Source organism: Eublepharis macularius, chromosome 5 (genome assembly GCF_028583425.1).
Source record: "Eublepharis macularius isolate TG4126 chromosome 5, MPM_Emac_v1.0, whole genome shotgun sequence".
Taxonomy (NCBI): Eukaryota; Metazoa; Chordata; class Lepidosauria; order Squamata; family Eublepharidae; genus Eublepharis; species Eublepharis macularius.
In genome coordinates, this window is record NC_072794.1 from 86,874,033 (window position 1) to 86,894,686 (window position 20,654).

General features: G+C 45.8%; 1 protein-coding gene across 4 annotated transcripts in view; it reads right to left on the reverse strand.

Annotated features, from left to right (window-relative positions):
• The window catches only part of ZFYVE9 (zinc finger FYVE-type containing 9), a 147,317-nt gene that overhangs the window by 25,693 nt on the left and 100,970 nt on the right, over positions 1 to 20,654 (reverse strand). For 2 of the 4 annotated variants that reach the window (XM_054979123.1, XM_054979124.1), the window contains 2 exons: positions 14,045 to 14,167; positions 199 to 354 (listed from right to left, as the gene is read on the reverse strand). The exons of 1 other annotated variant lie outside the window; for it this stretch is intronic. In XM_054979123.1, the coding sequence (XP_054835098.1) occupies positions 199 to 354; positions 14,045 to 14,167 (279 nt within the window). The remainder of the gene's footprint in view (positions 1 to 198; positions 355 to 14,044; positions 14,168 to 20,654) is intronic. One more of the 4 variants, XM_054979125.1, reaches the window with a different exon arrangement.

Genomic DNA, 20,654 nt, shown 5'->3' on the forward strand with positions numbered 1-20,654 from the left:
TAATAACAACTGTCCCATTTTCTCAAGAGCAGAGAGTGCCAACAGAATGGCAGCCTGAGGTATGAATCTCCTTGCTCAACTCCTTATAGGTGGCCAAACAATGAAGAGAGGCATGTAAAGTCACCACCACATACCTCTGGTGATACAAAAAGCAGCTATCATCAATCTTTATAATTTTTAAACAAGCAGTTCTCTCACCTGCCAAGGCATCTCGATAAAGCTGCACAAAGTGGTTGAAGATATCCTTGGGCAAACACTTCTCATCAGGTAAACACTGGAGAAGAATTACTATTTCTGACTGGCCTACAGCGTGCATTCCCTTTGTAGTAAAGCACCAGCATTTCCGGTTCACATCTGTAAAAAGCAGCATGGTACACATTTAGAACAGTAAATAAATATTTCAAATCTAAAGTGTGAGCAAACTTTATAAAGTGTGGGCAAACTGTGAAGGGTTCATCCTTCACAGAAACAGAAACTGAAAGCTTTGAGCAGTTATTCCAAGGGATCTGATTGGGTAGCATGAGCTGGAAAGAGAAGGGTCTGTTTTTCAGCCCCAGCAGAGAGGAATTGAGTGTGAAGAATTGGGGGAGATGGAGTCCTAACAGACCACTAACAGGAGAACTAGGAAAAAGCTGGCAAGGAAGTTTGGGAAGTAGGTGCAAACTCTCAATCAGGAAAAAAAACCTGGATAGATCTTCTAAGAAGAGGAGACTTTCCCTACCTAGCCAAACAGGGAAGTAGCTCTGGAGAGTAGCGATGGGCACGAAACGGGAGAAAACGAAATGAGAGTTTTGCGTTTCATCGCGTTCCACAAATCACGGAACATGAACTTTCACAAAATTGTTTCATTTCGCAATACGATTTGTTAGTTTTGTGATTCATCAGAACCCGGGGCACTTCAAGGGCCCCATTCATACCTAGAGATGCCAAACTCACAGGGAGACTTCAAGCAGGCTCTCCTCTAGCCACCCTCCAAGTAGCTCTCTTCAGGCTCTCTTTGCTGACTTTTCCCTCCCGTCCTCCTGGCCTCCTGCTTTCTGCCGCTGCTGGAAGAAAAGTCAAGTGGAGCAGATCTGCTTGGGTTTTCCTCTCTTCAGGTTATCTTTGCTGACTTTTCCTTCCCGTCCTCCCATCCTCCTCTGCTCTGACATGCCCTCCATCCCACCTCCAAGTTCTCAAAGGAAAAGTTGAGCAGAGCGGATCCACTCAGGATCCACTCCAAGGAGCTTGGGGGCGGGGAGGGGTGGGAAGGAATGTCAAAGCAGCAGGAGGATGGGAGGCAGAGAGTCAAGGAAGGGTTCCTGAAGCTGGTAAGCAGCAAGCAACAGCAGAAGGAGCTGCTGAGGCCGCCGCCGCCACTGCTACTCCACCATCCCGTTCTTAAAAATGGAGAAGGGAAATAGAGAGGGGAAGGAATCTCTGACTATAGTTTCCAGGTAAACTTCCACAGACCCGCATTGCTCAGCTCTCAGGTTGGCAGGGAGAGCTGCCTATCAAGGTTATGTGGGCTAAGATTGGGGTTTCCATGGCAACAAAAGGTCTACAGACATTCTGGGCCTATGTTGCCTAGGGAATCAATGGATTGTTGCCAGCCTGTCTGGCAGCACGAAGCATTCATGAATTGAACAAATCGGCCCCAAAAGTCGTGGATTTCATGAAAAACATGGCCCCACGAAATATGTTTTTGCGATACATGAATCGGCCCGATTCGTCATGAAATTTGATTCATATTTCGATTTGTGCCCATGCCTACTGGAGAGTGAAGAGATTTCTAGTTGAGTGTAGTTGGAAACTGCCTGTGAAGACTTTCAGATTCAGTTATCAACTGAAGGAAAACACTGGAGTTTGGAAAGAAGGGGACTGGGGTACTAGAAAGTGGGTACCAGCATTCCTAATTCCAAAAGAGAAACAGAATTCTAAAAGTAAGTATAGTAAAGTGTTTGGGGGAAACCAAGGGAACAAAAGCCTCAAAGCATAAGCCTTTAAGGATCTTTGAAGAGCATAAAAATTAAAGTCTGTGCATGTGCTGATTTTATCTCAGATATAAATATGTTGAATTACCTTAGTCCCTGATTTCACTTGATCTTTCCCTTCTAAAACAAACTAGCTAATTTTTTTAATTTAAAAAAGCTTCTGCTGTTTAAGGACAAGGGAATGTCATACAGCTAAATATGGTTTTCCCAGTTCAGATAAAAGAATCTATGATTAAATGTAAGGTTTTCATGAATGTTTTCTAGAAGAGCCACCTTTTTTTTCTTGCCTGAACTGATTTTTAAAAACTGTAATTGGAATAAGATTTCTGCTGCCACCTGCTGTTCTTTTGTTTTTTCTATTCATATTTTTTATAATTAAGAGATAATATAATAACATAATAATAGTGAATATTAATAACTACTAACTATAAAGTTTATAATGAAGGTAGTGATTGTTTATAAAACATTAAGCTAAAGTTTGTTTATATATAATATTAACCTGAATTAGCTAATATTAATTTACACAAACTTGTATTAATTTGTATGATTATATGATTTTATGATCATATGGTTATAAAAACTGTAAAAGCATTTAAACCGAGGGGAAAGTTGAGGAAATTGTAAAAGATGGCATCAGGAACAAGAGCAGTAAAAAAGAATACACTTCTGGAGATGAGATAGAGATAACTGAGAAGATTGCATCATCTGTCACACAGTAAATACAAGAAGATAAAATGTTGTAACTCCACTGCAACCAACAGATAGAGCACAGAATATCACTGAGGAAATAAAGCAGAAAAACAGGGGCCTTTTAACTCAATTACAGCAAACAGACCAAAAGGCACAGGAAATATTTATTGGCATAAAGGAAGATTGAGAAAACATCTGGGCTGCAGGAAATAAGTCAAGGAATTCAAGAAAAGAAACAAGATATTCAAGAAATAAAAAGCATGGAGAAATCAAAGAAAAAACAAAAAAGACTGAATTAGTACAAGAACCACAGGATTCAATCAAAGGATTGAAGTTTTGGAATTGAAACTTAGAAGTAACCATTTACACTTCCACAGAATTCCAAAAAAATCTGAAGATTTGGATTTAGAGAAAGGATTTTGAAAATTAACACAAGATTTTTGGAAGGTACAAAGTAACTTCCTTGAAACTAAACGAATATTTAGAATCAACTCAAAATACGCAAGTCAAAATAAGTTACCATGGGATATATTAGTTAGTTTCAGTTATAAAAAATCCAGGATACAACACAACACAGAAAAGAACCACTCACAATTGAACGGCAAGAAGTACAGATATTTCAAAACTTGCCTAATATAATTTTAAAAAGAAATAATTTGGAAATCTGAAGCAAGTGTTGAAAAAGAAGCACATAAGGTATCATTAGAAAATTCCATTTTCCATAGAAATATTCCTGGCAGAAGGTAGGAAAATAGTAACAACTGAACAATCTGAACTACTCCTACAAGAACTGTTAACAAAAGATAGAGATCAAAGCTTGGGATCGGAAGCTGCTGGAACCTTATCTAGAGAAGAGAAGGAGCAATAAGGAAAAGAGAAAAGGAGGAAAATGAGTGAACTGAAAATAATCGCAGTGAATCTAAATGGATTAAATTCTCCTTCGAAATGATCAAAATTTGTAACCAATTAAAAAAAACCAAAAGTTGATATATTATGTGTCCAAGAAACTGACATTTAAAAAGATGAAGAACATATATTAAACTGTTAAAGATTAGGTAAAGTATATATAAATGAAATCCAGCCCTCAAGTCATAGTTGACTTATGGCAACTCCTGGTGGGGTTTCCATGGCAACAGACTAACAGAAGTGGTTTGCCATTGCCTGCCTCTGCAATCCTGGTCTTTGCTGGACATCTCCCATCCAATTACTAACCAAGGCCCACCTGCTTGGCTTCTGAGATCTGGCAAGATCAGGCTCTTCTGGGCTATCCAGATCATGGCAAAGTATATATAGCATCTACACAAATGAAGAGAAATGGGATAGCAATCTATATTTATAACCAAAGTCTGGAAGTTTTGAAGAAAGGCACATCACAGCCATCTGGCTCTGAGAAGGAGCAGAAAAGGGAGCTGCTAGAGTGGTGAGTCTTTTTCTGTTGCCTTCCTTAACTGCTGGGGGAATTTGCTGAGGTTACTGTGTGGGAGGACAGTGTTTGGGGCTGTGTGAGTGGGTAGAGCCTACTGTAAAGTGGTGCCAGTTGGAGTAAGTGTTTCTATTTGTCTTTTTTGCCTGAGTTGGAGCTGATTGCAGAAGGGGATTGTTAGTAATTGGAGAGTGTCTGTTTTGCCTGGGGCTAACTGCTGGCCCCATCCTCTAGTGAGTGAGCCTTGATTGTATTAGGGTCCTCCTCACCAGAGGCACATCACAGCCATCTGAGCTCTGAGAAGGAGAAGGAAAAGGAACTGCAGCTAGAAGAGTACTCTTGTAATATACTTGGAAGGCGATGATGTCAACAGAAGGCCCCTTTCCAGTCACCTGCATGGAGTGTGCCATGTTTGTCTTCCTCCCAGAAGAGAAGACAAACTTCACTTTTCTGAAGTGTAAGCTGGTCAGGCTTTCGGAGGAGAAGATTCAGAGCCTGGAGGAGAGGATCACCACCCTTCAGGAAATCAAGGAAGGGGAGGATTTTATTGAGAAGAGCCTGGGGTGGGGGCTCTGCACAAGCATGAAGAAATAAGTCTGAGAGAAGAAGGAAGAGTCCCTTCTGAGCCTCCTCTCAATTCTGCAGTACAAACCGGAAGACGTGGACTAAGGCAACACTCTGGTCCACTGGAGATCAGGAATCGTTTTGAGGTGCTTGAGATGGTGATAGAGACCAAGAGTGGACGGAGAACCACAAAAACCTGGGGGAGGGAGTGAAGAGGGCATGGGGCCACACGGAAGTGGAAGAAAACAGAAGGTGGTGGTCATCAGGGACTCTCTGCTCAGGGGTATGGAACATCATGTGTCCAGGCCAGATCCCCTACACATCCGAGAGATGTGTTGCTTGCTGGGAGTCGGAATTCAGGATATTACAGACCAACTGCCGAAACTGATCAGTCCGACTGATTAGTACTCGTTTGTGCTGGTTCACATGGGAACGAATGACATGGCCATGAATACCATCATAAGAATTAAAGAGGACTATGAAGCTCTTGGAAGGCAGTTGAAGACAGCAGGGGCACAGGTGGTATTCTCTTCTATCCTTCCTGTCAAAGGAAGAGGAATGCAAAGGGAGCAGACCATACTTGAGGTGAATCGTTGGCTGAGGTGGTGGTGCTGGCAGGAGCGCTTTGGGTTCCGGGACCATGGGATAAGTTTTCTTAGAGAAGGCCTTCTAGCACATGACAGGCTTCACCTCTCAAGGTCAGGGAAGAAAATATTTGGAAAGAACCTGGAGAGCTTCATCAGGAGAGTTTTAAACTGATGCCACAAGGGGACAATCAACATGGGGATTTCAGTGAAGAAGTGTAACAGCGGGGGCCCACCTGGGTAGGACAGATCAAATGAAGGTACAAGGCTACAAGTGCCTATATACCAATGCCCGAAGTATGGGTAATAAGAAGGAAGAGCTTGAGTTTCTCTTGCAAACAGAGGGCTATGATACAGTAGGAATTACTGAGACTTGGTGGGATGATTCCCATGACTGGAATGCGGTAGTGGACGGGTATGAGTTGTTCAAGAAAAACCAGATGGGTAGAAGAGGAGGCGGAGTGGTATTGTATGTGAAGAGAGGGCTTGATTGTCAGCAAGTTCTGGAGAATGTGGTTGACAGGCCAGTGGAAAATATATGGGTGCAAATAAGGGGAGGAATGACAAAGGGTATTGTTGTTGGAGTCCGCTACAGACCGCCTGACCAGGGAGAGGAAATGGATGTTGCCCTCCTTGAACAGATTGGTAGAGTATTCAGACATCAGAACCTTATAATGATGGGTGACTTCAACTTCCCCGATGTGTGCTGGGAGACAAGCTCAGCAAAGTGACAAGAATCACGCAACTTCCTGACCTGCCTGGCCGACAACTTCCTTTTTCAGATGGTGGAGGAAACGACAAGGGGCTCGGCCATACTAGACTTAATATTAACCAACAGGGAAGAATTGGTAGATGGGGTGAAAGGGGGGGACCTTACAGGGAAGTAACCATGTCCTCCTTGAATTCCAGTTGCTGTGGGGGGTCAAGGAACTTCGTAGCCAGACTCGTATGTTAGATTTTTGTAGGGCCAACTTCAATGAACTCAGAGTTTGATGAGAGTCATTCCATGGGGGAGTGTGCTTGTCTTTAAACCAGCATGCAAGGCAAGCCAACATGCAAGGAACAAGTGAAGGGTGGGCTCTTCTCAAACATGAGCTTTTGCAAGCTCAAACCCTCACTATTCCAGCAAGATGGAAACATGGTAAAGCTTCCAAGAAACCGATGTGGATGAACAGAGAGCTCCAGAATAAGCTAAGGGATAAATGTTCAGGAAATGGAGAGAAGGACAGACCTCTAAAAAGGAATATATGAGGGTTACTAGGTACTGCAGATCAGCCATCAGAGAAGCCAAAGCTCAGTATGAGCTGGGTCTGGCCAGGGGGGCTCGCTACAATAAGAAAAACTTCTACAGGTAGATGAGAAGCAAATACAAGGTAAAAGAGGCAATTGGATCGCTGTTGCGAGTAGAAGGAGAAACTCTGATGGAGGACAGAGAAAAAGCAGACAGGCTTAATGACTTTTTTGCCTCTGTTTTCTCCCTGAAGAACTTGAGCCCATCTAGAGATGGTAGTAGACACGCGAGGACACCTGGAGCGCTAGTTGACATTGACAGAGAGATTGTGGAGAGGCACCTGGTTGTACTGGATGAATACAGATCCCCTGGGCCGGATGGTGTGCACCTAAGAGTGCTCAAAGAACTTTCTAGAGAACTTGCAGAGCCTCTGTCCATCATCCTCAAGGCCTCCTGGAGGACTGGGGATGTGCCACAAGATTGGAGAAGAGCAAATGTTATCCCAATCTTTAAGAAAGGGAGGAAGGATGACCTGGGAAACTACAGGCCGGTCAGTCTGACTTCTGTTGCTGGGAAGATATTAGAGCAGATTTTAAAGGGATCGATCTGTAAGCATCTGAAGGACCGCTTAGTGATCCGGGGAAGTCAATATGGTTTTGTCCCCAACAGATCTTGTCAGACCGACCTGGTTTCCTTCTTTGATTGAGTGACAAGTTTACTGGATCGTGGGAACTCCGTCGATGTGATTTACCTGGATTTCAGTAAAACTTTTGATAAGGTCCCCCATGACATTCTAAGGGGTAAACTGGAAGGCTGTGGACTGGACTATAGGACAGTTCGGTGGATCGGGAACTGGTTAGAGGACTGCACCCAAAGAGTGGTGGTCAATGGCATTTCATCATATTGGAGGGTGGGGTGCCACAGGGCTCGGTTTTGGGCTCAGTACTTTTCAATATTTTTATCAGTGATCTGGATGAAGGGGTAAACGGGCTACTCATTAAATTTGCTGATGATACCAAATTGGGAGGAGTGGCAAACACCCAAGATAGAGTTAAAATTCAACAAGACCTGAATACTCTGGAGAAGTGGGCAGTTGTGAACAGGATGCAATTCAACATAGATAAGGGCACAGTATTACATCTGGGCCACAAAAAAGTGAAGCACAAATACTGGATGGAGGATACACTTCTGGGTAGTAGTGTATGCGGAAGAGATCTTGGAGTAAGAGTGGACTGTAAACTAAATATGAGCAGTCAGTGTGATGCAGTGGCAAAAAAGGCAAACACAGTCTTGGGTTGTATCAAAAGGGTTATTACGTCGAAATTGCAGGAGGTCATAGTCCCTCTCTATACTGCCTTGGTCAGGCCACACCTGGAGTACTGTGTGCAGTTCTGACGGCCTCACTTCAAAAAGGATGTGGACAAAATTGAGAGGGTGCAAAAGAGAGTGATGAGAATGACCAGGGCTGTGGAGACTGAGCCCTACAAGGAAAGGCTGAGGGCCTTGGGAATGTTTAGTTTGGTGAAAAGGAGATTGAGGGGGGGACATAATTTCTCTCTTTAAATATTTGAAAGGCTGTCATTTGGAGGAGGGCAAGGAGCTGTTCCAGTTGGCAGCAGAGAATAGGACTCAAAGCAATGGGCTTAAATTACATACAGAAAAGTATTGGCTGGATATGAGCAAAAACTTTTTCATAGTCAGAGTAGTTCAAAGGTGGAATCAGCTGCCTGGGGAGGTGATTTTCAAGAAGAGGCTGGATGAGTATTTGTCAGGGATGCTTTAGGCTCATCCTGCATTGAGCAGGGGGTTGGACTAGAAGGTCTGTATGGCTCCTTCCAACTCTGTGATTATGTGATTCTGTGCAACACAACAAGAGAAAAAAGAACCATCCACCCAAAAGAAGTTTGTCAGCAAATAAATGAACAGAAACTAACAGCAAAGTTAGTTCCAATTGCCTCTTTTACCTTGTGTTTGCTTCTCACCTATCTGTAGAAGTTTTTCTTATTGTAGCTGGCCCCCCTGGCCAGACCCAGCTCATACTGAGCTTTGGCTTCTCTGATGGCTGATCTGCAGTACCCAGTAACCCTCATATATTCCTTTTTAGAGGTCTGTCCTTCTCTCCATTTCCTGAACATTTATCCCTTAGCTTATTCTGGAGCTCTCTGTTCATCCACATCGGTTTCCTGGAAGACTTACCATGTTTCCATCTTGCTGGAATAGTGAGGGTTTGAGCTTGCAAAAGCTCATGTTTGAGAAGAGCTCACCCTTCACTTGTTCCTTGCATGCTGGTTTAAAGACAAGAGAGTAGTTGCTATTTGCCATTTTTGAGATATTGCTGTTCTTGTGTGGGGGGAACAGCTGTTCTCTTTTTGCCGGTTTGCCTTCCACTTTTGGTTGGCAAGACTTGCTGCTTGCTATCTGTTGTTAGTTCCTGTTGTGTGGGTTTTTTTGGAAGGGAGGCCTGATTTTCACCAAGAGGTGTGTTATTTTCTGTACTGCAGTTGTTGCTACTTATAATTTTTGGTTTTGCTACTAATGGAGTTTTGGAGGGCTCTTGTTGGGTCATCTAGAGAACTAGGTGAACTTTTCAAAAGGCTTTTTTAAAATGAAGGTGAGGCATAGGCTTTTTTAACAAACAAGCACAAATTAATTTTTAGCTTATAGGGTCCAACAGAGTTTTCACCTTAAGAGGCTTGTGTAGGAATTAAGAAAGGTTCCATTGTTGTGTTCTAATCAAATAGATACCATAGTAAAATATTTAACTAGGCTGCTCTGGGTGTCTTGGCTTCAGTGAAGCCAACTAGGACATGTGCTTTAGAATTAGCTACAGGCTGACCTGTAGTCTGGGTTCAGGGAAGGTGCTTGATTCCTGAAGAGGAATTAAGCTTCTTACTAGTGTAGTTAGTTAATAACACCTACTTAAGGCTTTTTAAAAAGAAATTTTTCAATATCCAAGTTAGAGACAAAACCATTAGTAAGTATTTACAATAGGTACTAATCAGAGAGTAGCTTCTAAGAAAAACTTCAGATTTTTGGCTGGGTGTTTTGGGAGTGTTGGTTAATTTTTGTGGGTTAGCTGGTGAGTGTAGTGCAAAGGGGACAGAATGAGTGAGACGAGGGAAAGGCGAGGATGAAAACTAGAGGGGAGGAGGGGAGGCCTGCAGCTATACCCCCACCTGCATGAAGGAGGCCTGCCCTGATGCAGTCACTATCCAGCAGCCTGGCCTGCAGGTTGGCTGGTAACAGCAAGAGGGTACACAAGGTCCTCTTTGCTGAGACAGGAGCTGGCACTGGGCAGGAGGCTGCTACTGAGGCTTCACCTCTTCCAGCTACTGAGACCCAGCTATTGAGGAGAAACATGAGATGTCATTTGGGGTGTACTTGAAGGACGAGCATTTTTGGGTCCTCAAGCTCACTCCAGGGATCCAGAGGGTGCTGGACAAACTGTGGGTTGAGCCTTCCCTGATTTCCTCTGAGGCTAGCAGTAGGCCTTTCAGGGAGAGGTAGGATGAGAAGAAGGTAGAAAAAGAAGATGGGATGGAAGAAGTGCCCTCCCACATCTCTACCCCTTCGCCCTCGGCCATTTGTTTCTGCGTCCCCCCCAGACATGGTGTATCTGTCCCAAGTGCCTCACAGGAGGCAGCTCCTGGGGTACCTGCAGCTGAAGGGCAGCTTAGATGCCTCTACACTGATGTCTGGGAGAACTTGCAGAGGAGGGAGGACCCCCACTACGTGCAGTGCCAACACTGTAGGGTCCAGGTCAGTCGAGGGAAAGACCTCCATCTCTCAGCTACCAGCCTCAGGGGCCACTTGAAAAACACCACCAGCCAGTGCTTCTTAGGGGGAGAAGCTGGCACTGTATGGTCACCAGTAAACCAGCAGAGGAGCCAACCTACTACCACCTCTGGTGCTATCCTATAATGAAGGGATACAAAGCATCTCTGATGGAGATGTTTTATGGAGGCGGCACTAGTGTGCCTGGAGTGGGGACCCTGGGGGCAATGCAGATGGTCACTTGGAAAATTGCCAAGATGATCACCACAGATGGATGCCCTTTTCCAAGGCCAAGGTTATCAGCTTTCATGGGCTGCTCCAAGAAGTCTGTCCTTGGTATGTGCTCCCTGCCCACATGATGCTGAGCAGGACTATGATGCCTTTCCTTTACAGAACTGCTAAGAAGTATGTGCATATACAGTTCTCTCATGCTGCTGGGAGAAATGTGCACTTCCCATCAGACATCTGGACTTGCCCCCAGTCACAGCATGCGTACTTCTCACTGACTGTACACTGGTACACTGTACACCCAATGACCTTTTGAGAGGGAGTGGAACTACCAGTGTCAGGCAGGGTCAGACGGGGCTTCTAGGCCAGCTACTATAAAGCTTTGCTCCATGCCAAGGTTCTCAACAAGATGCACATGGTGGCCGACATTGCTACTACCATCAAGAGGCAATTAATGAATTGGGTAGGCAGGGACATCACCAATGGTGGCAGAAACATCAAGGCAGCAGCAGTGCAAATGGGCCTCCAGAGATGCTGGCACATCATGGGTCACTTCTTGCACAGTGTGAAAGCAACTCACCAACTGCACCAGAAGTAGGTCAGGACTGGTGTGACAGAGCATCACACCAGTCATTCACTGCAATGACAACAGAGATGTTGTCATTCACTGGAACTTTGCCCATGCCATGCTTGAGCATTTGGTGGAGCAGCAGGCTGCCCTCACAATGCAGTTCTCAAGAAAGCAACACTTGGAGAGGGAAGAGTCAGTTCAGTCAAGAGGAGTGGCTGATCATATCCCAGATGGTGGAGGTCTTTCGGCTCTTTAAGGACTTCACCATCACAGTCCCATCTTACATGCAACACTGGATCTGATCATTCCTCTTGTCCAGATGCTTCAGAGGAAGACCCAGATGCAGGACATACGTTCCAGTACTGTGTGCACTCATGTGATGGCTGCAACAGAGTATCAAGTCCCATCTGTAACCTCTCACTGAGGAGCTATATATATATTTTGTCGAAGGCTTTCATGGCTGGAGAACGATGGTTGTTGTGGATTTTCCACAGCTATACAGCCCGGAAAATCGTGTGCAAATTGACCGTGTGCAAATTGCACAACAAGGGAAGCATCACTGAGCAGACCAGGAACCTCACCAGCTTGAGAGATGAGCTTTCTCAGCAGGTGCAGTGTACAAAGTCCAGGAGGAGCACTCTGCCAGCAGAGGAGATGGAAAGAGGGACCAGCTCTGATATTCCCTGTGGTGCCTCTTCTCAGCAGGTACCCCCCACAGCCACTCCCATGATGTCCCTGGAGATGGAGGCCATCCAGGGTATGCTTGGCCCCTCTGGGAACGTATGGCATGAGAGCCAGTTTGGTTAAGAGCATGGAACTCTAATCTGAAGAACCAGGTTTGATTCCCCACTCCTCCACTTGAAGCCAGCTGGGTGATCTTCGGTCATTCACAGCTTCTAGGAGCTCTCTCAGCCCCACCCACCTCACAGGGTGTTTTGTTGTGGGGATAATAACAACATAGTTTGTCAACTGCTCTGAATGGATGTTAAGTTGTCCTGAAGAGCGATATATAAATTGAATGTTATTATAAGCCAGGATTCAGTGAAGGCAATGGTCAGGGACTGCTTTTCAGAGCCATGAGAGTTACTTTCCAACTGTCCTCAGAGTTACTGGACCAAGAAAGAGGCAGTCTGACTGGGCTTCTCTCTCAAGGCTCATGTGTTCCTCTCATGCCTTCTGATGAGCGTGCAGAGCAAACATGTCTTCTCTCATTCAGGTGACATTGTCAGCCGTCATCACACTCGCCTGCTCCTGTGGAAGGTTGAGCATTTGGTCTTTCTGAAGGTCATCTTGCTACTTTACAATTTTCAAGCTCTGGACTTTCCGAGTGAGTCAAGTGATCACAGTTGTGCCTGTATCCTCTCTCAGTCTGTGTTGGAGAGGTGGGGGAAAGTGCTCTTCCCAAAACTTAAAACTTAGATAGAAACCCAGCACGAGGGACACTTGTTCCACTTGGCACACTCCAAGTTGGAACCTCACCCCAAAACCACCAGCCCAGCCAGTACACTGTTGGATCTTGCATGAATCTGTGCAAGAAAGAAAAGTGGCATCAGAAATGTTGCTTTCTCTGCCATTGGAACTGGAAGATTAAGAGAGAAATGTAAGGGAAGTAGAAAATTTAACTCAAATGCCAAAAACAGGCAGAGGCAAACCTGCTGAAAGCTTGAGAAGGCTGCTGTGTTGTTCTTGAGTAAAATATTAACTGTCTTCATTGCAGGAGTGAGAGGGAACAGGACGGCCAGTGATGAAGGGATGTCGCAGCATGCTGCTCTGCCTCAATGCTCCTTTGTGTCAGAGAGAGCGACTCCTTTGAGTCAGTGCAGAGCAGACTGCAGAGAGAGGAGAACTTGGGTTTTCCAAAATTACCCCTCTCACTTTCATTCTGAGGTCAAGAGGGATTCATCTTATACCAGATTACTTACAGCTATGTTTGCTTTCCATTGCCTTTTTCTTGGTGGTTCTGGCTGAGCAACTGGATACTTGCTTGGTTCTGATCTGTGGTGTTCCCCCACTGGCCTTGGGTTCTGCCTGGCTTCTGTGAGTGATATTGGCTCTATTTGGCTAAGTTGCAACAGTATCCATTGTTTCAGTTTGGTTTGGGTGGATTTTGCTGGTTTGACATGAATGTTTTGATGTTGCCACCCTTGCTTCCCTTTGGTTCTGGGGGATTCCATTCCCTTGATTCAGTTTGGTTCTGTTGGACTTTCTCTGGGTGAAGTTTGCATTTGGGATTGTGCCTTTGGCCAGTGGCAGCATTACATCTTTGTGGTTTTGCCTGAGAGCCAGCCTGGCTTTTTTTCCTATCGAAGGAAACAATGGAAAGTGGCTGTGGGCATCTTGCTCAGGGGGAACTTTGGTTTTGAGGGGACTTCAGTTTGGTTCTGCTGGGCTTTCTCTGGGTTGATCTTGCATTTGGGAATGTGCCTCTGACCAGTGACAGCCTTGCCCCTGTGACTTGGGGCATGTTCTTCAGTGGCCCATAGAATTAAGACGCTGAGATCCTATCTCCCTGAAACCTGAGGGGCCTTTAGTGGACAGTTAGAAGTAGGTTACCTGCAAATTTGGTAGTTTGCTTGAAAAATGCCTCCCACCTGGATAGTTTTCCCCACATGGTATAATGGTCAGATAAATCCAGGATTCTCTAATCTCACCTGACTGGATTAGAGAATCTAACCTGGATTTCAGGGATACTGGTTTTTTTAAGTATCCCTGAAACCCGGCTCCGGATCATCTGAATTTTTTTTTGATGCACACTCCTAGACATTACTGAAAGCTGACAATTAATTAATGGCACTTAATTGAAACACGGGGAGGTTTTTTTTATTGACCTGCATTATGGTAGGAAAATTTCTATTATACAGCTATCCTGCACTTTCTTCAGGAAACAGCATACATTTTTCTTTACTCCTCTATTTCTGCCTTTGAGTGAATTTTTTCAAAGAAACACATTTTATAAAACGAAGCATGTTCACTTTTTGCCATCTTATTAATTTAAACAGGACTTACAATTCACAATTTTAACCATGGACAGCAAATTTGCATTTAAAACAAACACAAGAGGGTCTGGGCCACCATCTTCTAGCTGCTGCATCACTGAGATGTGAGATGGTTTTTCTTCTACAGCATAATCTATTAAAAAAGATGTAGCAGTCAATTACTATAAAATGCTTAATGCAACTTAATAATAAACCTCTAACATTTAAGCATGGGTGAACAAACTTCTTTGCCAAACAAAAGCGTAGAATTTTAAAGACAAGTTAATAGAAAATTTTCAAACATTTCAGTGACTTAGATCCAAAGAATCAGGAATGGAATAGAGTCCATACAAGGGATCCTTGCATCTTACCATTCCCACTGGAACCCCTGCACCCATAAAAAGCCATTCCCTAAAATTAGTAGAAATCAGTCACCTTCTCATTCCATTTGCATAGGAATGGGAACTTCTCTCTGGCTGCAGCATCCTACACTGTTAATAAATGTAGCCCAACCATCAGAAGAAGCTTTTCAAGGGGCATAAGGAGCTCCAATGTAGTAAGAGAACCTACAAACTCAATTCAAACCAAAGGATGTAGAAAATTTCAAAAATGCTGATCACAATAGAAAGAATGAAGATAAACTCTTTGATCTAAAATTCTGAGTACTATATAGTCTGCTATAAAAAACTAACACTGCAATCCTAATTGGGGGTACCAAAAGTGCTCAGGGAGTCAACCCCCAACACTGACGTACCTTGCACCGAAGCCATCGTAAACCTGAATTACACTGGCAGAGCTCCCCAGCGTAGCTCCACCAGGTGGCTGCACTGATGGGGGATCACCACAGCCCACCACTGGCAGATGTGGCCCATAAACCTCTGTGCCAGCATGGGATTGTGAAGGCCAAGGGGCAAGGCAGGAGTTAGTTCCTGAAGCCAGTCTAGTTTGGGGGATATCCCAGTGACTGAAAGTTTTGTCACAAAAAAAGGTGGTGTGGCTCTGAGGTGGGAAAAATCAAATCCCCTCCCCCACTCATGCACAGCCCTGCCCAACTGGACTGGAGGAGAACAGGATCCCAATTACAGTTGCAACCAATCCATTGTGCCCCAGCACCAGCCAAGCCCCTCTTCAGCACTCAATCACACCCACCCTACATAAACCCTGGCAAGGGCACTCATGAACTCAGTAAAAAGGGGGTGCGGCACGGAACTCTGTCCAAAAGCCCTTGGCCATGGGGACTTAGAGCACAAGGCATCTCAGTAGTGGTGAGAGCACAGAGAGGACATGTGCAAAACTAGATAAGCATTTTACACCCACACTCCAAGAGAAGAGCTAATTCCAGAATGTCTGACTAACATCTCCCATTCCAGGACCCTAACAGGTACCCTGTCTCCAGAAAACCGAACACAGAGGCTTGTAATGAGAAGAGCAACAAAAACGAAGAGTTGGAAAAAAGCTCTCTCAAACACAAAATAAAGCAATGAATATCAAATGTCTTAAAGTGCTCCGCGCTATAAGGAAATGTACAACAATCTAAACTATACACTATATCAACAACATTCCATATCAAAAGCCAAAGCCATATCAATTCATAAAAATGAGGAGGATCTGATAGTCCAAATGAAGTACCGTCCGTATGCAGTTCCAGTCAATCACTACAAATTGCACTTGCCCATCATACTCCCAATGCTCCAATATAGATGGATCATAATCCAAGAATCAGCGATTCAATCTTCCTGCAAGAAAGTTTCCATGGGGAGGTGACAGTTCCAAACTGGCCCGACAAACTGGCCAGGTCGCCTTGGAGCTGGCTCTCTCTACTCCCCTGTTAAGGTGGCCAAGCAACTCCTAGACTTGTTTCCTCACAGAATCAAAGCTCCATGCAGCAGCAACAGAAACAAAGCAAGCTGATGGAGTCAAAGGGTACGTCCTCACTGGACGGTTAAGTCTCAATCAGATGCCAGCAGTCTCTGCTTCACAGAAGTCTCCTCCCCCCCCCTTTGGGGTCATGGACCCTCCCAAAGTGCATCAGACCTGGCCTTGCCATTGCTGCACATGCTTCTGTTTTCCTTCAGGCAGGTGGCTTCAATAGGCAGATTTGGGAGCATGGCAGTCACAGTCCCCTGCAGTCCTCTCAGACTACATTTCCAGCCCATCTCCTGGAGCATTCTCCCTCAGGCAGCGTTCAGCCTGCCTTGCTTGCTCAGAAGCAGCACAAGAGTCAGGCTCAGCCTGCCCCTAAAGGCTCCTGGGAACAGCACATGCAGGCATAGTTGCCATCCAGACAAAGGGAGTTGGTAACCTGTTTCCAGACATCCCCTTTGGCAGTTTAATAAAGTCTGTGTTCTACCACAATTCTTTCCCTGTCTGCTTGCTTGCCTATAGATGACAATACCTGGGCAGGGGGGCTTTAAGGGGCTCCCGCACTCTCCCATAGCACTACTGGTATCTGATAAGCACATGGGGGCATTCCACCAGTAATGCGGCGGAGAGGGACTTGTGGAGCAACATGCTGGCCAAAATGATGGATTTCTGGGGTGCCTCATTGGCTAGGCCAGCCTGTTTCCCCTTTTTCTGTTTGCAGCGGGGGGAGGCATGAGACAAAGGGCTTTAGCCCTCCTCTCCCCCCAGCCCCAGTGGGGTTCACAACAGGAACCCCAAGCATGCCCTCTTTGCACCTTTCTACTGAGCCATGCTAATCTGCATGATATTCTCTGTCTGGCTCCATGTGGCTGGTGGTGACATCAGAGTTGCAGATGAGTCTCTAGTCCCTCCTAGCATGGTTTGTGGGAATCTCCTCTACCGGCTCCATGACTTGGGAGCTAGTCCTGAGTGTGGTGAGGCTGTGGGTTTGAGCTGGTCTAGGATTTCTTGGTTCTAATGCCTTTCTGTTTTTACATTTCTGGAGAAGGAGTGCATGTGGCTCAGGGTGATGTTTTAGCTGTCAGCCTGGCCCTTTCCAGCAATGGGGTGGGCACTCTGTCTGCAGCTTGTGTGCATGTCCCCTCTGAGCTGGGGGGGTGGGCTTCTCAAGCGAGGTAACTCTCTTTGGCTGCCGTGGTCATAGGGTCTTTGCACCCTGTCTCAGGGAATGGTATTGGCAGATGGTGGCCATAATCGTTGCCAAGATTGGTTCCTTCTTTGTCAGTTACTCACAGAGCTGTCAACAGCAGCTGTCAAGATGACTGGTGCATGCTGGAGTTTCTATGGAAACAAGACAACATGCTCTGCTGGCCATGTCTGGCAGGACTCACCCGTAATAACAACAACAACAACATTCAATTTATATACTGCCCTTCAGGACAACCTTATACCCAGTCAGAGCGGTTTACAAACTGTTATTATTATCCCCACAACAACCACCCTGTGAGGTGGGTGGGTCTGAGAGAGCTCCTAGAAGCTGTGACTCACCCAAGGTCACCCAGCTGGCTCCAAGTGGAGGAGTGGGGAATCAAACCTGGTTCTCCAGATTATTGTCCCACCGCTCTTAACCACTACACCAAACTGGATGCATCTCCCTGCCAAAAGTCCTTTTGAATCCAACTGACGCCACCAAAGTTACATGCCCCAGCAGAGCTTAGAATTGCTCTGCCCATATGGCAAAGAGTCTACAATGCCCATATAGCAGGTCAGCTCCAAGATATTTAAAACAGTTATTTGATGGCTTAGTGGGAAATGTATAGAATTCTGCCCAAGTGTATCAGAAAGCACTAGGCCAACACTGCAGAAGTTGTATAGGGCATTACACAATGTAAATGTCAAGGACTTGCCAAATCTGTAAAGTATATTCAGGTACATAGTTGCAAACAATTCAAATGGTGCTTTTTGCATGCTGTTATATTTTTTAAAAATGCAAAAAAGTTTCCATCATGGTGTGCACAGGTGTGTGGGTGGTGGGCTCTTTCACAACTTGGCTTGAAACATTAGCAAATGAAGCTGCCCTCTCCAGTAGAACTCCTGAGTACTGAAAATGATTAAAGGGAAGACCTTTCTAAATACTGCTTCCTGCCGAAGAAAGCGCACACAATGCCTGGCCTTGGATCATTGGTCCTACTCTACCTGTACACCAATTCCATAAATCCTATCTATATTTTCAGCAGGTTTATGTGGCTAACTGTGAAATCCTAAGGGAGGTGTGGAAAGTGCATAGGGAGAGAACTAAGGCTTGCACGGGCGTAAATGGCACTTATGTGGGTGTAACCCCTTCTTCGCCACCGCCAACCTGAGGCACACTACCGCAGATGGGTCACTGCCAGTGGGCATGCTGGGTAGCCAGGCAGAGGCATAAGTGCGGCGCAAGGTCCTGCAGCAGCGGGGGAGGGGGAGGGGCAGGCCGCGTTAGTTGGTCTCCAAAGCCATTCCAGGCCTGGGAATGCCCCCTGCAGCGGTGGAAAGTTACGCTACAAAAAAAAGGAGACACCCACTGAATGGCACCCATTGAATGGGAAAGCTTGGGCCATCCTCCCGGCACTGGGACACCCATGTGGCCTGAACAAGGCTTAGGATGGAAACTACCATGGGGACCAATCCTCATGTGCTTCTGGGGTAGGCAAGCCCCCCTCCCCACGCCCAATCGGCTGCCCATGCAGAGTCACCTGGGCTCAGGAGCACATGGTCTGCAGCTGCTAGAGGAGGTAAGGGCTTTTTGCCTTTCTTGGCTGTGGTGGGTTAAGCTGAGAAGCTAAGGGTGGTCCTCTCTAGCTTTGGGGCTTTTTGTGTGTAGTTTTGTGTTGATTTGAGTGTAGTTTTGAGGCTGAGTGTGTTTGGGCTTGATTGTGTTTGAGGGTGAGTGTGTTTGTAAGGCTGCTGGGGGTTGCTGGAGTACAAGCCACACACACCCCTTTGTGCTCACCTCCTGTGCTTAGCAGGAAGTGACCTTTTGCATTGAAAAGGCAACTGCTGGGCAGGGGCGCGAGCCTTTGGCGCGAGCCGAAGGGCGAGAGCTAAAGGGCTCTTGGCCTGTGGCTCTTAGCAGGGGGATCATAGCCGTTTTCTTTCCTCTTAGTGTGTTATTCCTAAAACAGAATAATGAAGTCAGAATGCCAGCAGGGGGTTGGGGGCTTTCCAGTGTATTGCACTGAGTGTCACATGTATGACTATCTGCCTTCTGGTCAGAAGTCCTGGATGTGTGCTCGCTGCAAGGAGCTCCTGGTTCTCAGGGAACGAGTACGTACCCTTGAGGCCAAGGTGGCTGACCTGGAGAAGCGGAGACAGTTAGATAGGCACGAGGACAAGATTCTCAGGGACAGGATAGATGTGTCCCACTCTAAAAATGGCAGCGTTCTTGTTGTCAAGGAGAATGAGGATCTTGTGGAATCAGGGCACCGTACTGAGGATAAGGGGAACATGCCCTCAGAAGGGACCTCTTCTTCAGTTGGTGAGCAGGTTTCCTTTCGCATCAAGGAACCATCCCTGGGTGGGGCGGGAGGGAGGCTCTTGGTAGTTGGTGATTCGATCCTTAGACAAGTAGATAGCTGGGTGGCACAACCGCGTTCTGACCGTATGGTGACTTGCCTGCCTGGTGCGAAGGTAGCGGACATTACGCGTGTTATAGATAGACTGGTAGATAGTGCTGGGGAGGAGTCAGCGGTCGTGGTCCATGTTGGAACCAACGATGTTGGGAAATGCAGTCGTGAGGTCTTGGAACAAAAATTTAGGCTGTTAGGCAGGAGACTCAAGGCCAGGACCTCCAAGGTAGCCTTCTCAGAAGTGCTACCTGTTCCACGCGCAGGGCCAGAGAGACAAACGCAGATCAGGAGTCTCAATGCGTGGATGAGACGATGGTGTAGGGAGGAAGGGTTCAAGTTTGTTAGGCACTGGGATTCTTTTTGGGACAAGCGGGAGCTGTACAAGAGAGACGGTCTCCACTTGTCCCGAGAAGGAACCCGGCTGCTGGCACTTAAAATCAAAAAGGTGGCAGAGCAGTTTTTAAACTAAATGCTAGGGGAAAGCCGACAAGAGATAAAGTGTCTCTGGTTCAGGATGGTTCATCTCAGAGAGATGAAGGGCTAGGTATAACACTTCTACAGGGAGATAGATTAGAGTTGTCAACTGAGATGGAGACAAACAGTGCAGATGACCTAACTACGTCTCGAGGCAAAGTGTGCCGGGGAAGTTACAGGTGTTTATATACAAATGCTAGAAGTGTCCGAGGTAAAATTGGGGAGCTGGAATGTTTAGTGTTGGGCGAATCCATAGACATTGTGGGCATATCAGAAACTTGGTGGGATGAGGAAAATCAGTGGGACACGGTGATTCCTGGATATAAATTATATCGGAAGGATAGGGAGGGAAGGGTTGGTGGTGGGGTGGCTCTATATGTCAGAGAAGGTATACATTCCAGTAAGATTGAGAAGGTAACTGAATTAGATTCGCTTCTGGAAATGCTATGGGTTGAAATTACGGGCCCAAATGGAAACTTAACTGTGGGAGTTTGTTATCGCCCTCCAGATCAGAAAATAGAGGAGGATTATAAAATGATGACAGGATTAAAGATGGCTGCTAAACAAAAAAACTGTGTTGTAATGGGTGATTTTAACTACCCACACATTGACTGGGCCAATGGGTGTTCGAATCGGGGGAGAGAAAGTGAGTTTCTAGACTGTCTCAATGACTGTGCTATGGAACAGATGGTTACAGAA